Raw genomic sequence first — 16,669 nt, forward strand, 5'->3', positions numbered from 1 at the left:
TGAAAGGGTGAAACGTTTTATTGAACCGGTTCATTGGAGCAAACTGCCCGAACGAACCGATTCGCAAAAATGAATCAGACATCCCTTACACTAGCGCACTGAGCAGACTCCACACACTAATGTCAAGCGCTGGAAATGATGCATCATGGGGCTTGAAGTTTATTCATCAGACCATTATCCTCATGTGCTGTATAACATAACATAAAAAAAATAAAAATAAAATAAAACCTCTATCTATCTATCTATCTATCTATCTATCTATCTATCTATCTATCTATCTAATAAAGGACTATTTAAATGAATCACGCTCATCTGCACAAGGGTCATGTTAGCCCATCAGACTTCTGTCTGCTCTGGCCGGCAGGCCGTCCCACTGGCAGGGTAATGTGAAGAACACAGGAGTGCTGTAGAAATGAGCATGTGAACCTCCATCCCTCCTGTCTGTACTGCAGTCCATCCCTTCACTATACGACAGTGCCGCTTCATCCATCGCTGTCTGTAGGGTTGGATCATGAGGATTTGTACAAACTGCAAAGGGAGAAGCAGAGGTTTACTAAGATAAAAAAAATTACCAAAATAGACACTGCTTACAATAAAGGTCACTTATAAAAAAAAAAAAATCCAGTTAAACTCCACTGTTTTTAAAGAGCCCCTATTATGGTTTTTCGAATATTTTCTTTCATGCAGTGTGTAATATAGCTGTCTGTGAATGTAAACCTTCTGCAGAGTTGTAGTCAAAAGTCAAAAGTGCATGATAAATAAAGTTATTGTCTCGCAAAAGAAATAATCGACTCTGAACCGCCCAAAAGACACACCTGTAACTCGAATCCCACTGCGTTACTACATAACACATTTGCATAATGTCCGCCTATGTTCTACGTTGTCCTCAAACAAGCTTGCTTCTCAAATCTCAGAGTTTAATGCGGGATTCGCAGAACACTTGCTCTAGAAAGATGGGTCAGTACTCAGTTTATTTGGACCAACCTGCTCCTCAGAATCACAACCTGTAAGTCAGAATAATGAATGATGTATATTTCTACCGGGTGTTCAAAATATGTAGTTTTGAGTTTTATATTCTGTAGGTCTCCGGCTAACTCACATTATTACTGTCTTACTGAAATACTTCTGCTTATCAGCTGTGTGTCACTATTACCTAAAACTGTGTCTACTAGTGCAGATTGTCTGTCGTTCTCACTACTTTAAAGAAAGATAAAGGATGTCATTCACTTTATGCTCAGCTTCCTGCAAATAGCACTGCAATAAATTAGAAATATACACATGGGTTTATCGATGGACATACTCTTGTTAATGCTGATGGTGAGGAATTACAGTTGAAACATCTCATCATGTTCCTCAAACTGAGTAGCGCATCACTGAGAAACGTCCTGCTCAAGTCGTCCTTGCGATGAAGGTTCGGGTTGAATAACTAGTTCCAATATTTCATCGGACTCGCCCTTTGATTGATATGGTAAAATCGACGCCATCGTTACCGTCTTTACAGTGTGTACAATCACTGATTTAGAAAGCCTCCGGAGCTGAAGTTCAGTTACGGTAATGGGCATTTTGTTTCCGACCATTCACAACAGACTGGGTCATCTGACCAATCAGAGCAGAGCAGCTCTCGGAGAGGAGGGATTTAGAGAGACTGATTCATTCAGAGTCGTTTGAGAATTATTGAAAAATGTGGTGATGTGCGATGTATAATATGAGAAAATTATGGTGTTTTTTTTTACCTTAGATGCATGTAAACCTGTTGTAGGAGACTCCAAAACAACATTAGGATCTTTAAAATAGCTTAGAGGCACTTTAAAATATACAAAAAAATAAAAAAAAAATTATTTGTTGCATATTATTGTCTACAGAAGCTATGAAATTAGCCTTGGCAATAGCAAGAAGAGTCATCCATCCCCCCCCCCCAGAATGTTAGAATTAAATTATTTAAATAAAAGCAGTAAGTGCACTCACGCGGTGCCTGTGGATGGTGTGGTGGCCTCTGGTCTTCACGCACAGCTCCGCTCACAGATGTTCCCTCAAACAGGGTCCAGGGCAAAGACAGTCGAGGAGATTCGGTTTGGCATTGAGCTGAAGGTCTAAGATCAGAAAGCATAATTATGCTCATTATAGAAAGTGACACTAACCATAAAAAATCTGTGGTCTAATGTTACACGGCATTAACATCTACCTGTTTTCAGAATCTGCTGTTCGAAAGCCTTTCGCAAAGGGGTTGCAAGCGATCTTCAGCTGGGTAATCTGTGACAGGAAAGACACGAGCATCATATAGACTCACTGCAAATACTTTATGCTGAATTTATTATACAGTTCTTGATAAAAAAAAAAATACAGTTCCATTATTTTTCAAAATGTCTACCCATCAAAAATATGAATAGAAAAAAAATGACAACGGTTTTGAATTATAAACCATTAACTGTTACATGCATGGCAGCCAACATGCACGAAAATGAAGACTGAAATGGGTATTCCAAAATATAAGTCTTTATTTACAAAGTTAACACACAGGAGAAATGCAAACCACACTTAATGCAAGCGAGAAACAACAAAGACAACTGAAAACACAGACACCTGATTAGTTTTATGCTGTTTAGTCACGACTCAAGTGAATGGGTAGTGTAATAAATTTGTCCTATTTTTCACAATTTTTTTTGCAAAAGTTTGTCTTTCTTCATTTTCACGTTTAAGATCCACGAGCGTACAGTATGTAAAGTGTCCTGTGCATGCATTTTACAAAGTTCTGAATCAAACGATTGTTAAACAGATTTGAATTAAATTGTATATCGAATCAAACTTTTTTTTTTTTTTTGCAAATATTGCAAAAACCAGTTAATTGATTTGCTGTCAAGCCAAAGATTCACAGCTAGTGAACCATCCTAAACAGTGACATGAAAAGAATGTTTATAATTTAGGTGACACTTTATATTGGTGGCCCTCCTCTACTAACTATATGAGCTTTGCAACTACATGTAAACTAACTCTCATTAGAGTAGTGGACTGTTAGGTTAGGTGTTAGTGTTTGGGTTAGCTTAGCTGGTCTAAATTCACTGTAAAACACGGCTTAAAGGGGCTTATTTATAAAGCGGTTACTCCATAAAAACATTCATTTTAATACTTATTTTATTCATAAAACAACCACCAGCTACAAAAAATATACACCGCTATAACACATTTATTCCTCCGCCAAGCAATGTAGTTCCAAAGAGGTTGCTAAGCAACACATGCAGTAACACAGCATCGGCAGTTGCGCAGTAATACTAATGTAATGCGATCACAGGTGTGTGTTTGTTGAGTAATTTACAACGGCTTCGAACGTGGCTCAACCAATCAGAATCAAGGACCGGAACTATCCGCTTTATAATGAGTGTTAGTTGACAAGTAGGTTCAAGATTACTTGAATTTATCTTAAGTGGAGCATCGAAACAAAATATTACCAAAATTAATTAGAATTTGCTAGCCTAGACTACTTTACTAACACTTGCTAGTTAATTACTAATGGAATCCTGTTTGCTAGTCCTAGGCTTATGGGCTGTTTGAGGAATTGGGCGTTTGGTACCCTGTGGTTCTGGTAGGCGGTGACTGCGATGAAACGAGTTTCTGGGAAACTGAAAGTGCAGAAGTTGCGGTGAGCGAAGCGCTGACTGTTTCTGCTTCTGTCCACCAGAACCACGTGCAGTCTCGGCTGGTAGCGGTGCATGGAGTTCAGGATCATCTAGGACACAAGCACAAGAGTGTGAACCTCTGCAGGATCCAGACAGTTATGTACGTTTTTGTGTGTGTGTGTGTGCCTTACGTGGCCATTATCGTCCAGCAGGTTGTTGGTGAGTTTGAGGCGGTCGAATGAGACCGTCTGTTTGATCCACTGGGATCCCCGTGCGGGTGAGTCTGGATGGAAGTGCACTCGTCCCGGGGCAGCGATATCTCCTCGTCCCGCTACCAACCAGGAGGAGCTGTGGAAAGCATACCTGCACACAGGAACATCAAGAACGTCCAAAATATGCCCGCTCTCAAATCAAAAACAGAACCAACTTAACGAAGACCAGGGTTTGGCGTACTGCAGTGCATGAGGTCTGTGCACTTACATTTAAAATATGTTACTTTTAATTATTTTAACTACAATACAATTTTAATTGTGTACAACATCATGTTAAATCCCCATATTCATGAGAAAATAAAGGATAATTAATTCAGGGCATAACAATTGTCCCTGAGCTCTCAGTCAGGATGGCCCTGAAATGGAAGAGGTCGACAACACCCTACTTTAAGCATGGAAAAACACATTTTCATGATTGCGCTGTAAGATGTGTGTACTGTCCTGTCACAGTAAACTGTTGGGCGTGGAACATTAAATTAGGTTGTTTTTAGAGTATCTAAAAAGCAAAAACTATTAAAAAAATTCTTTAAACAACGTCTTTTGGAGTTTCTTCAAACTTGTCTGGACATTATGTTAAATTTATCACAAGAATTTATGTTAAGAAGCCTTTTCTGTTGAGATACCTGTATCGTTTGTCATCAACAGGAATAAAGTCCATTAGAAGAACATATTCTGCTGCTGGGTCCATGCCTGAAATGTGTACTTGAAATGTAGGAAACATCCTTCTGTATAAACACAAACAACATATCAGTGTCCACGGATATGACATTCAAAAATATTAATAACGTTAGCGGTATAGTGGTGTTTTCTGAGGCAACCATCACTATTGCTCAAATCTCTAACCCCACAACCATTGAAGTTTGGTACCGCTTATGATGCCATTATGAAAGGACTCTTTGGAAAATTCCTAGAATAGCCTAGCAAACACTCATAACATCTTTGCAACCTCAAAAAACACCAACAATACACTACAATCACCATTCACAAAACGAAATGACAATGCTTCAAAGAGGTCGTATTAGCAGATGCAAAGGTGTAGTATTTGAGGAAACCTTCCAGCTTTTGTGACAATCATCTCGGTGCTCAGCTGGTCAAACTGCCGCCACAGGCTCTGCATTTCCAGCTGAACTCTGACGCTGGCAACTTCAGGCGCTTTGCTGCACGTCCGCCCTCCTCCGTCTGGAGAACACGGCAGGACCAGAGGACCAGCCTGCGACAACTCCGAGACTACAGATACAGGAGAAGGGTACAAAAAAACCACCTTGTGTAACGAATGTCCACTGAAGGCAAGTTGATGTGCAGCTTATTTCAAATAAAACATGAACTAAATACAAAAGAAACCAAGACCTTAAACCACGGACTAAACAAACTCATCAACAACAGGTTACGAAGACAAAGCTAGACAAGAGACAATGGGAATTGTATGTTAAATCATATGTTTTAATAAAAAGACGTTTGAATATAGATAAGAGACAATGGTAACATGAGGGTTATATATATAAACAAAGACTAACGACTTAACAAGACACAATGAACCAATGAGAACGTGACACAAAGACAAGGCACTAGGAATGACACTAGGGAAGCACATGACAAAAAGGAACCATGACTATGAAAACTACAAAACCAAGACACTTGAAGTGAGAAGTGAGATTTAGGCATAAAATGAAAATTGTGAAAATGTGATATATTCAGTGGTATACTCAATTTCATTATCTCACTGTTTCAAGGACGCTACGATATTTTACTTTAAAAAACAAGATGAAAACTACTATTTTTATTTCACAAAGTACAAATAAAGTAAAATATGAATATTACCATTCATCATTACTGCTGCACTCTGAAGCCTGGTCCAACATCCAGTTGCATACACAATCTCGGTCTGAATGTGTCTGATCCCATGCATCTGTGCCTCATGATGGTGCAGTCGTGGCTTTATATCTTCTGAGAGATCTAATATGCAGTGTTTCAGCACCTCATCCATATCACTCACTCACAACCCATGACCCACGATGCCCACAAACTTACTCTGTGTTGCACTCAAGTATTTGTTAATTACATATACATCACCCAACATTATTGACTGCGAACAGAAGAATCTGTTGGTCGTGGCAGCAATTGATCGATGCTTCGGTGTCACACCTCCAACACTCAACAAACAGCTAATTGGACTTTTACCACCTTTGTTCTGATGGACAAAGCTTCGCTGCAAGGTCACAGTGATGACCTTTGATCTAGGATTACTCACTTAGGGACTGAATAGCTCTCTATGTGCACTCTTCAACTGAGGGTTACAGTCCTGTCAAGCAGTGAAGACAGATCTGTTAATAACGTCCATGCACATTTATGGAGCATTTCTGCAATATGCTCTTTTTATGAAGTAATAGTGTTGCCGCATATAGGAAAGAAACATCTGATAATGAGATTTCTTTAATATCTCAGTTGTTCTCCACGATCAACTTGATATTGCAACTTTAACATAACTGTCTTTGTCCAGTTTTACCAAATCACATTTTGGACCATATTCTTGGATTTTAATGCAAATCTAGACACAGGAGAATGCTTCTGAAACTGGATTATCAAGTTTTAACTTGTCAATACGCCTAAATAGCACAGGATTGTTTTATGTGTTTTTTTTGGGTCAAAATTATGGTTTGGTGTTGACACAGTCTTGCCTGAGGACATTAATATGGCCACCACATCCATCTTGCCCTATCACTAATAAGTAACAGATCACTAAACCAGGATATATTGATCACCGGTGACACATTTGTGTAATCAACTCATTAATCAGATCTAAAATGTAGAAAAAGGGTGTGTTTTAAAGGCCATTGTTGTGCATTTGCATGAAACAGATAAGCAATGTTTAAATACCAACAACACCAAAATTGTAGTTGCTAATCTTTTTTTGTTCTTTATTTTGTTATGTATAATCATATCTTATATGGCATTAATGAATTTTATTGTTTCCATATAATTTCAACAAAACCACATTTTTGCCAAATAAACCACATTTAGACATTGACGAAATAGTATGAATTATTTTTTATTTCATTGAACATTGAAAATCAGTTTTAACAAAAAGCAGCTTAACAAAGGATTTTTGCTAGGCATTTTTGAATGAACAGGTTTCAGTGTTCTTTTATTCATATCTGTGTTTGCCCATTAGACAGAATGTAGTTGTGGGAAATGTGTCAAAAGTGCATATGAGTGTATTGTGTGCTTTGAGTAAAGGTTGGTTATGCTGTGAGAAAAGCCTTCCAGATCATGGGTCGAGGTGTTGGTACTTGGCAAGGAAGAAGGGAGGGTGGGTGGTGTAAAAACAGTTGGTTTACGCCTTGCTAAGAGACTTTTGGAGAACATCCAAAATAGCCTGGAAGTGAGGCTTCACCTGCTCGCCCAAGTCGGTCATCTTTTTCCTCAGTTCTCCAGATCGCACGGTCTCGCGGAACTCCAGGGCTCCCTTCTCCATCTGATCCTTATATTCCTGGATGTAGGGGTCCAGCTTGGTCTTCAGTTCCTGCAGATGCGCCGTCAGCTTTTCCCGCACAATCTCCACGATGGGCGTCAGCTTGGTCTTGGTCTCCTCCCAGTTGGGTGGGATCTTCTCCTGCAAGCTCTTGACCACTGGCTCCAGCAGGGTTTTGACTTCCTCCATGTGCGCACTCTGCTTGACCAAATACTCATCGAAGAAGGGCTTCAGCACGCCTCTGTAGTCCTCGTAGTGCTTCTCCAGAACCTGCCTGAGCTCCTCACGCTTGGGCTCGAGCTGCTTGCGGAGGTCCTCGATGTCCGTGGTCATCTTCTCACGTAAGGGAGCAACGGCCTCCTGTATCTGGGTCCCAAATGGGGTGATGGCTTCAAAGGTCTGCTGAAAGTAGCCATGGATCCTATCCACAGACTGGCCCAGGAATTCCCTAAACAGAAAGAGGATTTAGGTTGGCTGCCACTGGAAAAACTGATATGGCGTTCCTGAAAATGTGGCCCCAGCCCGGCTGGACATTGCAACATTGGCACAATCAATGGCGTCGATTACGACAGGACTATGTGTGCTGTTTGAAACTAGTTTGAGAATACTCTTTGTCATATTAAAGAAGTCAAATGGGTTGTTTTAGTTTGACTTTAAGATCAATACCATGCTACTCTGCAAATGAATGCACTGTTGCTCTAGAGGAAATGAAGAGTTTTTTTTGCTTTCTTACTTGTAGTCTTTGAACTCTGTGTCATCGAGGTGAGTGAGGCTCTTGTGTGCGGACTGCTTCAGCTGATCTGCATAAACCTGGAGGGCAGTCTTCACATGATCCAGCTGTGATGGTGCTTCGTCCGCCAAGAAACGGGCCTGGCAACCTGGACAAAGGAAATGTCAGTTCATACGCTTGAGTTTGGAACAAAGGGGCTTGCATTCTGATCATTTAAACTGAAAAGCAAAATCTAAGTGAGATTTTAAGACGTTTTTACCCCATGGTTGTAAACTAGTAAAAACCTCTTAAAGCAAGAACAAAAACTAAAGGTATAAGTCTCCAAAATGCATAAAATCTCATGAAAAATGTCTTAAATTTTAAACTGACAAACAAAAAAACAGACAAAAATGCTGATTAAGAAAATCTTTTTTTGAGAGAAGCAATGGGTTTATTTACCTGCCAGCAAAACAGTGAGGGTGAGGGCAACGAACCTCATTTTGGATCTGGGTTAAAAACAAGCATCAGATATTGTTAACACAGTTGAGGCAGCTCCCAATGAAAGGATTGGTTTGAGATTTTTAACCAAAGGGAGAGTGGACACGATTCAGCATAATGCATTCTAATGTTATTAAACCTTTTGGTACTGTGACTGATACTACAACTATTGCAGAGCTTGCGACCTACTCAGGCCGCTTGGGCTACAACATATGTCAGCCTATTAGACTAGACTCTAATTTATCCCAGATTAGACAGAGTTACAAAGGCTTCACAACCAGATTAGCTCTCAACCACTACATAATCTGAAATCCTAGGATTAACTTGGACACATTGATGGTGGACCTGGAAAATTTAGCAGACTTCAGTCAAACCTATTGTTACTTTCAAAGCAGCTGAGGAGCAGAAAGGTGGCCAGATGCCTTCGAGGGGTTACATGTCTACAATCATTTATCATATTTTATCAATAATCATTAGTCGTCAAACCAAAACAATTGCTTTTGGTACTTTTATGTCAAAACATGTTATGTCAATGTTCTCTCAAAAACAGTTATATTTGAAAAGTATAATTCAATACAAATTGGTTGTTTTGCTAACAGTCCTGACACAAGCCTGTCCTCGGTTTCCTGTCCTCAGTTACTCTGTAGTTAGCGAGGTCGGGCTGCTTACCTGTTGATGTAGCTGGTCTGGGTAGAGACTGTAGAAGCAAGGCCAGAGATATGTCTTTTATAAGGCTCACCGGGAGGGGAGGGGGAGCATCTGGAGCTGAACCTCAACCCCTCGCCCCCTCACCGCAGGGTTCAAAGGTTACCTTCTGATGGGACGGGGGAAACGCACGCATGCATATACATGATAGATTGCTTCAGGCTCTTTGAGTTTTGATCATTCACATCAAATTTAGTGCATGAATGCCTATCAATTACTTCTGAAGCAATCTTGTGACACAAGTGAGAAATGTAGAGTTGGTACTTTATGGAGTTATTTCCTGTGATCTGACCCTTAAATAGGACTTTTGATTATGTAGACTGGTTAATTCAATCATATAAAAAATTATTATTATTTTTTTTTTCAGTTTAGATTTTGTCCCATGAGGCACATTTGGTCCGAACATCTGTTCCTTTACATATAGAACTACTTAATCTGAAAAATGTTCGGTTCAATAGTGACACAAAAACACATTTCGTCATCAACACGGACCGCTGCTTGCTATGTTATTGCACATTTGACAAATAAAGCTTTGACTTTGAGACTTGAACCATTCTGAGCACTTTACAAATTTACTTGAAGTCATTCTGAACATTTTCTTTCTCAGAAATGTTGCTTGGACTTCCTCTGGAAACAATGACATCTGTGTGTTCTGCCTGATGTGATTAACAGGAGACTGAACTTTGTTGCATGATTTAATCACTTTGTTCTTGGACCATGGCACAGGAATGTAAATGATGATATTTAGCATAGCGTAATTATAATTTTCTCCCCTTAACTTTTCACCCAATAACATTCAACCACAGAACACGTTGAATGTAAGAGGGATGTGTGTGTTTTTTTTTTTTTAACTAATTGTCTAGTTTATTTGTTTCCAATTATAATGTGTGAGTTAATATTCCTAACCATCTCTCTTCAAATTATATTAATGATTTGGAATATTCACGAACATTTTTTTGTTACTGTTCTGAATCTGAATGTTAGATGCACATGAAGTTATTTAGTCTGAGGTGGAAAATTATGACTTCTTGAAAGTTTATCATTGTGAGAAAAAAAGAGAGAAATAAAACATGACACCGTTTCCTGAGAAAAGATGATACATCGTTTCGAACTTTTGAAACGTTATTTTGTGTCCGCGTGAGAGACACGTTCAACTCTCTGAGAGACCTGTGAGCAATCACACCTCATGTGAGACTTAACAAGGGCCTCGAAAGAAGCGTTTCTTCAATCACAAGCCATCTGTTTGCCTTTTGTCATGTTTTCAGAAAAACATGAACCCTATACAAAATGCAGGGGGGAAAAATCCCAAAGGGTTCATGATTTGTGCATATCAGCTCATCTGAGTAGGAGTTTAAGTAAACTACTCAAGCAAACACTGAGTTCGGTAGAAAATCAATGTCAGCAGAGTTTCGTCCCTCATGTGTGTCTGTGGTTTTCGCTGTAAGGGCCAGGACTTGTGTGAATGTCCTCTGTGATAAGGCCTGCTGGGGCATTCGGTGTATGTGAGGAGAATGTCGTAACCGTTCATAGTACACGCTGTCTATGAGCACACAGCAGAACACTGCCAGCCACTGTTTCAGGGCAAATGGGTCAAAGAGTCATTCCAGCTGTTGGCTGAAGTGGACTTTGACGATGGAGTGATTCGGATAACACTTTTTAAATGCACGCTCTTTTTTTGTTTCCGAAGCCTTTGGTATCAAATTCAGCTGCATCAAAATAATGGCTGTAAAATGGTCAATAATGAGCCAGTTTGATCCTATTGATAGACTCATGCATATTAATTTATTCATTTAGCAGACGCATTTATTCAGTGACAGTTACTGCTGTGAAATTCCCAAACCCAGCAGTGCTTTCACGCACAGTTTTGAGTTTGAGCGCTCCAGCAGGAGCCTAAAAGGACATTAGTCATGCTTTTTTCTTTATCTGTTCATGTATGTTGTCAACTGAATACTGAGTTAATCATCTATTCAGTGGAATCAGTTTAGCTGTTGCTTCAAGAAACTACTCAGTGATGCATAAACAGATCAAATCAGATCAACTCTCATTAAATCACAAGCAAACCACAGAAATAAAACAGTGTATGTTTACAACCATTCATATTTACAGCTTTGTATTTATTTAAAGTGTGCTTTGGCCATATTGACAATACTGTCTTTATTATTAGGGCACAAACTAGTGAATCTCCCCAGACAGCAACATAGTGTCGGCCCAGATCCGGCCCACATCTGGTACGTGTTGAATCCACATGTACAGTACCAGATGTGGCCCGGATCTGTTGCTGTCTGGGTTTAGATGCTTTTAAAATCCATAATAAATTAACATTTTTAAATGTTGTGCCCATGAAGCTATAGAAATGAGCTGTTTAATTTCACGCTGTTCGGTTTACAGTATCATCAGCAACCGTTTATCCTATTGTCTCATTGGGTTTACATTTTTGATTTGAGTCTTTTTTTTACTTGTTTTTCAGGAAAATGCTTTTATTGCAGTGTTTTGTTTCAGTGCATCCATTTTTCGTATTTTTGAGTTGCATTGGATTTTTGTCACTGAAAATAAAACATAAACAGAATCTATTGTGATGAAATGCTGATTTTGTACAGTGTGCTTTATTCTTTGGTGGTTGTCTGTAGAGAGCAGGCATTTAATGCTCCAGAATTGTAAGTGAAGTGGCAAACGTGTTTCTGTGATCTTTATTTCCTGCCAGCATCATTCCCTTCTTTTCATCCTCTCTCATTCATCTTTATGAGCGCTTTAACACTCCTCGTCTTTGTCATGTATCCCTCTGTCAGTGCACATGAATAGCCCTCTTGCATTAGTTCTCACCTCTGTGCCGGTGTGAGCGGAGACGTCTGGACTGGATCATGATGGAGCTGTAGAAAGATCTAGTTCCCTTTCGTACAGTCGCTACGAGTTACGTCAGTGGCTGACAAAATTGAGGGTTTCGCTTAGAAGCCTATCACCTTCGAGTTTTAGAAAACGAGCCAATGGCGAATTCCAGCGAGTTCACATTGCCTGCTGATCTGTGCAGTGGTCTGCCAGTCGTGTGTTTCTCCCCGGGGCGCTTCAGCACTCTGCAGAGTTTAATCCTCTCACAAAAGGAGCTTGCGCGTGACACGTCTTTATAAAGATGTCTCGCCCGTGCACTTCTGGTTGCGGTTCGGACCGTTTCTCAGTCTGATGGGCACAATCGCTGCCTAGCGTGTTTGGGCTTAGATCACGCTAAGACAGCGTTTGTGGATGAGTCATGTTCTCATTGCAGGAACATGACCATCGCGATGCTGCAGTCAAGACTCAATGACCTCACTAGAGGTAGAGTCCCCTCCGCCACACCCCGATCTAACCCCTCTTCGAGAGGCGATACTTTGGCTGGTGGCCAGGGTGAACTGAGGGTGACAGTGTGGAAAAAGTGCGTATTCGCGTGATCGCTCGGCGGCCTCCTCCGTCTTTTCTGCCCTTGATGGGGCCGCGGCCAAAGGGTACACTGGGATTCCCCCGGTTGAACGATCTGTTGCGATGCAACTGTGTCCTCAGAGTGTATCATCGTGTGGCAATCCTAAGCACCCCTCCAAAGCCTGTAGGTTTTCATCTACTTTGGTGGCGAAGTCCTATAGAGCTGCAGGGCAGGCTGCCGCCTCTTTGCATGCCATGGCCATCCTGCAGGTCTATCAGGCACGGATTCTCGGGGACATACACGATGGTAGAACTGACCAGGGCTCTTAGATGAGCTGCATGCCGCCACCGACCTTGCTCTCTGGGCGATGAAGGTGACCGCACGCTCCCTGGGCCAGGTGATGTCCACTAACGTGGTCCAGGGGAGACACCTCTGGCTCAACCTGGCCGATATGAGAGACGCCGAGCGAACCCGTTTCCTCGACTCTCCCATATCTCAGGCTGACCTCTTCGGTGGCGTGGTCGAGGACTTCGCTCAACAGTTGAGGCCATTAAGCATATTCTGCCCCGGCGGCCTGCTGCTGCCTCCACCCAGCCGCCGGCACAGAATCCTCAGTCTGCTCCCCACAGAGGGCACCCTCCTGCCTGGGGAATGGAGATTCCATCCCCAGTCGGTTCAGCTGATTTGGAAACAGTTCGGCGACACACAGGTAGATCTGTTTGCCTCCCACGACTCTTCCCATTGCAGCCTGTTTTATTCCCTGACCGAGGGCACACTCGGCACGGATGCACTGGCGCACAGCTGGCCGTGGGGCCTCCGCAAGTATTCGTTTCCCCCGGTTAGCCTTCTTGCACAGCTCCTGTGCAAGATCAGGGAGGACGAGGAGCAGGTCCTTTTGGTTGCGCCTCATTGGCCCAACCGGACTCGGTTCTCTGAACTTGTGCTCCTTGCGACAGCACCTCCCTGGCCAATTCCTCTGAGGAAGGACCTCCTTTCTCAGAGACGGGGCACCCTCTGGCACCCTTGTCCCGTGTGGAACCTACACGTGTGGCTTCTAGATGGAACGAGGCAGGTTTGAGTACCCTACCACCTCCAGTGGTGGCTACTATTACTTCCGCTAGAGCCTTGTCCACGAGACACGCCTATGCATTGAAGTGGAACCTCTTCGTCACCAGGTGCTCTTCTCGCCGAGAAGACCCCAGAAAATGCCCGATCAGTGTCGTGCTTTCCTTCCTGCAAGATGGGTTGGCGCGAAGGCTGTCTCCCTCCACCCTCAAAGTGTATGTTGCCGCTATCGCCACACATCACGATGCAGTTGAAGGAAAGTCTTTGGGGAAGCATGACCTGGTCATCAGGTTCCTTAGAGGAGCGAGGAGACTAAATCCTTCTCGCTCTCCTCTTGTACCCTCTTGGGACCTCTCAGTGGTGCTATCTGCCCTGCAGAGAGCTACCTTTGAGCCATTGCGGTCAGTGGAGCTTAAGTTCCTGTCCATGAAGACAGCACTCCTGACCGCTTTGGCCTCCATTAAGAGGGTAGGGGACCTGCAGGCATTTTCGGTTGACCAAGAATTCGGTCCTGCTAACTCTCACATGATTCTGAAACCCCGGCCTGGATATGTGCCCAAGGTTCCCACCACTCCGTTCAGAGATCAGGTGGTGAACCTGCAAGCGCTGCCCTCGGATGAGGCAGACCCAGCCTTGGCACTGCTCTGTCCAGTACGTGCCCTCCGTGCTTACATAGACAGAACGCAGTGTTTCAGGACCTCAGACCAGCTCTTTGTCTGTTATGGTGGGAAGCTGAAGGGAAAGGCTCTCTCCGAGCAAAGGTTGTCTCACTGGATAGTGGCTTGGCTTACCAGACGCAGGGCCGACCGTGCCCCCTTGGGTGTGAAGGCACACTCCACCCGGGGTGTGGCCTCCTCTTGGGCTCTAGCGCATGGCGCCTCGCTGACAGACATCTGCAGAGCTGCAGGCTGGGCAATACCTAACACATTCGTGAGATTCTATAATCTCCGAATGGACCCAGTGTCCTCCCATGTACTCGCCCCCAGTGGCCGGTAATAGGACCCGCTCCGTGTCATCGCTTGCTGCGCCATTCTAATCCAAGGACTGTATACGTGCGCTATTTCACCCAAATGAGTTCTTCCTTCCAAAACCCTGAGTTCCTCCTACACTGATGATGCCGTCACCAGAGTGCTGTCCGGTTGCTCAGCCCTCGTGATTGGCTAAGTGCTTCTATGTGCATGGTTCCCCTGTTGGGTGACCTCCACATGTGTATTTCCACGGTAAGTCTCCATCGAGCTTGTGTTTTCCCTCTCTCTCGAGGTTGAAACATTCCACCCTGCGGGCTGGATACCTCTGAGTCTTCCATATGCATCCCGTCTCGGGTCATATGTGTATTTAAGTCCTCCCTTCGGGTAGGCATTGTGTTACATGTTCCTCCTGGGATATGTTACCCAGTGTACCTTGGTATTCTTGCGTTAAGCCTTGCCCTTCGTCCGTGCTAGTCTCACGACAGGGAGCTCAGTCTTGCTCAGGGCACTGGAGGACAGACGATGTGGCGTGATTACTGGGACTCCCAATTTCGTCAGTCACTGACGTAGCGTCTCCGTTCCCTACTCAGGGCAGGGTAAGATGGGGTGTTTTTACAAATGGATGTATACTTACTTTTAAATTGTAGTTATTTCAATATAATTATTTAGTATGTGCAGTATTATGATGCATCAGCCAATGTGTTATTATTGGAAATAATTAGTTGTCCCTGGGGAAAGAAAACACCCAAACCAAATAACTCACAACAGATAAAGTAGAATCCCAGTCAAATAGGTTAATCTGAAAGGTACCTTTATTCTATGACTTATATGCACAGGCATATGAATATTTAATATTTAACTGCCCATTTTAATTGAAGATGTGCCATAATGTCAACAGTATGTATTCAAATTGAATGATTTCTCTCAATTAGCCTATAGGTTTTAATGAATAGCAAATATGTCTCAAATGTAGGCCTATCTCTAATTCATGGAAATGTTGAATAATAACCTCATGGATTACAGTAAGTATTAAACTTAAAAATAATAACAGTAACAACATGTCACTGTGATCCCTCTGTGCCAACTAATTTAAATTTAATTTAAACAAATTTTTACTTAACAAATTAACAACATGAATGTGTCCAAAAATCCCTCATTAACAAAAAGATGTACACAAAAAAAACGTTTATATTCAGCATAATGTATAGACCATAGAAAATTAGATCAATAAACTTCAAAATTGTTTCAGCTGGACTAAATCTCACAAATGTTGATATTCAGATGAAATTACAGTATTCAACATAGCGTAGCCATTCATTAAAAGTGTTGAGATTGTGCAATCTACTATCAAGAGGAAAATGAAGGTGGTGAGAGCTCTGACTTATACAAAACCTTCCCGGGAAGCTAATTTGGACATATTCATCTCAAATACACTTGATAAGCTTCTTGTTCTTGGAATTTAACTACACCTCACTGCGTCCTGTCACTACCCTGAAAAGTACCTCAAACTGAGAGTGCTGACCTCTATAAAGTCTGTCCATCTGTCCAGGGTGTTTCCCTGCATTCAGCCCAAGACTCTGGGACAGGACAAGTGGTTTGGAAAATGCATTGATAGATGGACCAAAATATTTCATTTGATTTAAGTTCATCTGGCATCAGCCCTCCTATCCCACACATCTAAAGGTTCATTAAGCTGTCCTGAATATTTATTTTATTGAATTCTTTTTGGGGGATGTTGTAATTTTTCTTTAAGTAACATTCCGAAAATATTTAAAAGCTAAATTTGATCCAAAACAGTCAGCCATGATATGTTGTGTGACTGGGGGATTCAACTGATAGCTGTATGTAGGCCTACATCACTTTTGCAATTTTGCCAATACGTGTGTTAAATTGTAAACACAGCAACTCATTCTTTATTATGACTGTTATTTCACAATTTATCATGTCAACAACATTAGGGATATATATATATATATATATATAT

General features: G+C 41.9%; 2 protein-coding genes across 2 annotated transcripts; both read right to left on the reverse strand.

The window, feature by feature from the left end:
- Window positions 1-61: 61 nt before the first annotated feature.
- On the reverse strand, window positions 62-6,778 carry LOC311296490 (T-box transcription factor TBX10). The gene is made up of 8 exons (XM_084418316.1): window positions 5,702-6,778; window positions 4,936-5,110; window positions 4,507-4,608; window positions 3,803-3,974; window positions 3,566-3,721; window positions 2,183-2,250; window positions 1,966-2,090; window positions 62-528 (listed from the first exon to the last, which is right to left on the reverse strand). The coding sequence occupies exons 1-8, from the start codon at window positions 5,865-5,867 to the stop codon at window positions 329-331; spliced, it is 1,164 nt and encodes a 387-aa protein (XP_084274442.1). The 5' UTR covers window positions 5,868-6,778; the 3' UTR covers window positions 62-328.
- Window positions 6,779-6,913: 135 nt separating this feature from the next.
- On the reverse strand, window positions 6,914-9,312 carry apoa1b (apolipoprotein A-Ib). Its single transcript, XM_084418317.1, has 4 exons — window positions 9,229-9,312; window positions 8,521-8,567; window positions 8,086-8,230; window positions 6,914-7,800 (listed from the first exon to the last, which is right to left on the reverse strand). The coding sequence occupies exons 2-4, from the start codon at window positions 8,558-8,560 to the stop codon at window positions 7,215-7,217; spliced, it is 771 nt and encodes a 256-aa protein (XP_084274443.1). The 5' UTR covers window positions 8,561-8,567; window positions 9,229-9,312; the 3' UTR covers window positions 6,914-7,214.
- Window positions 9,313-16,669: the final 7,357 nt, after the last annotated feature.

The sequence above is a fragment of the Rutilus rutilus genome, assembly GCF_951802725.1.
Source record: "Rutilus rutilus genome assembly, chromosome: 9".
Classification (NCBI taxonomy): domain Eukaryota; kingdom Metazoa; phylum Chordata; class Actinopteri; order Cypriniformes; family Leuciscidae; genus Rutilus; species Rutilus rutilus.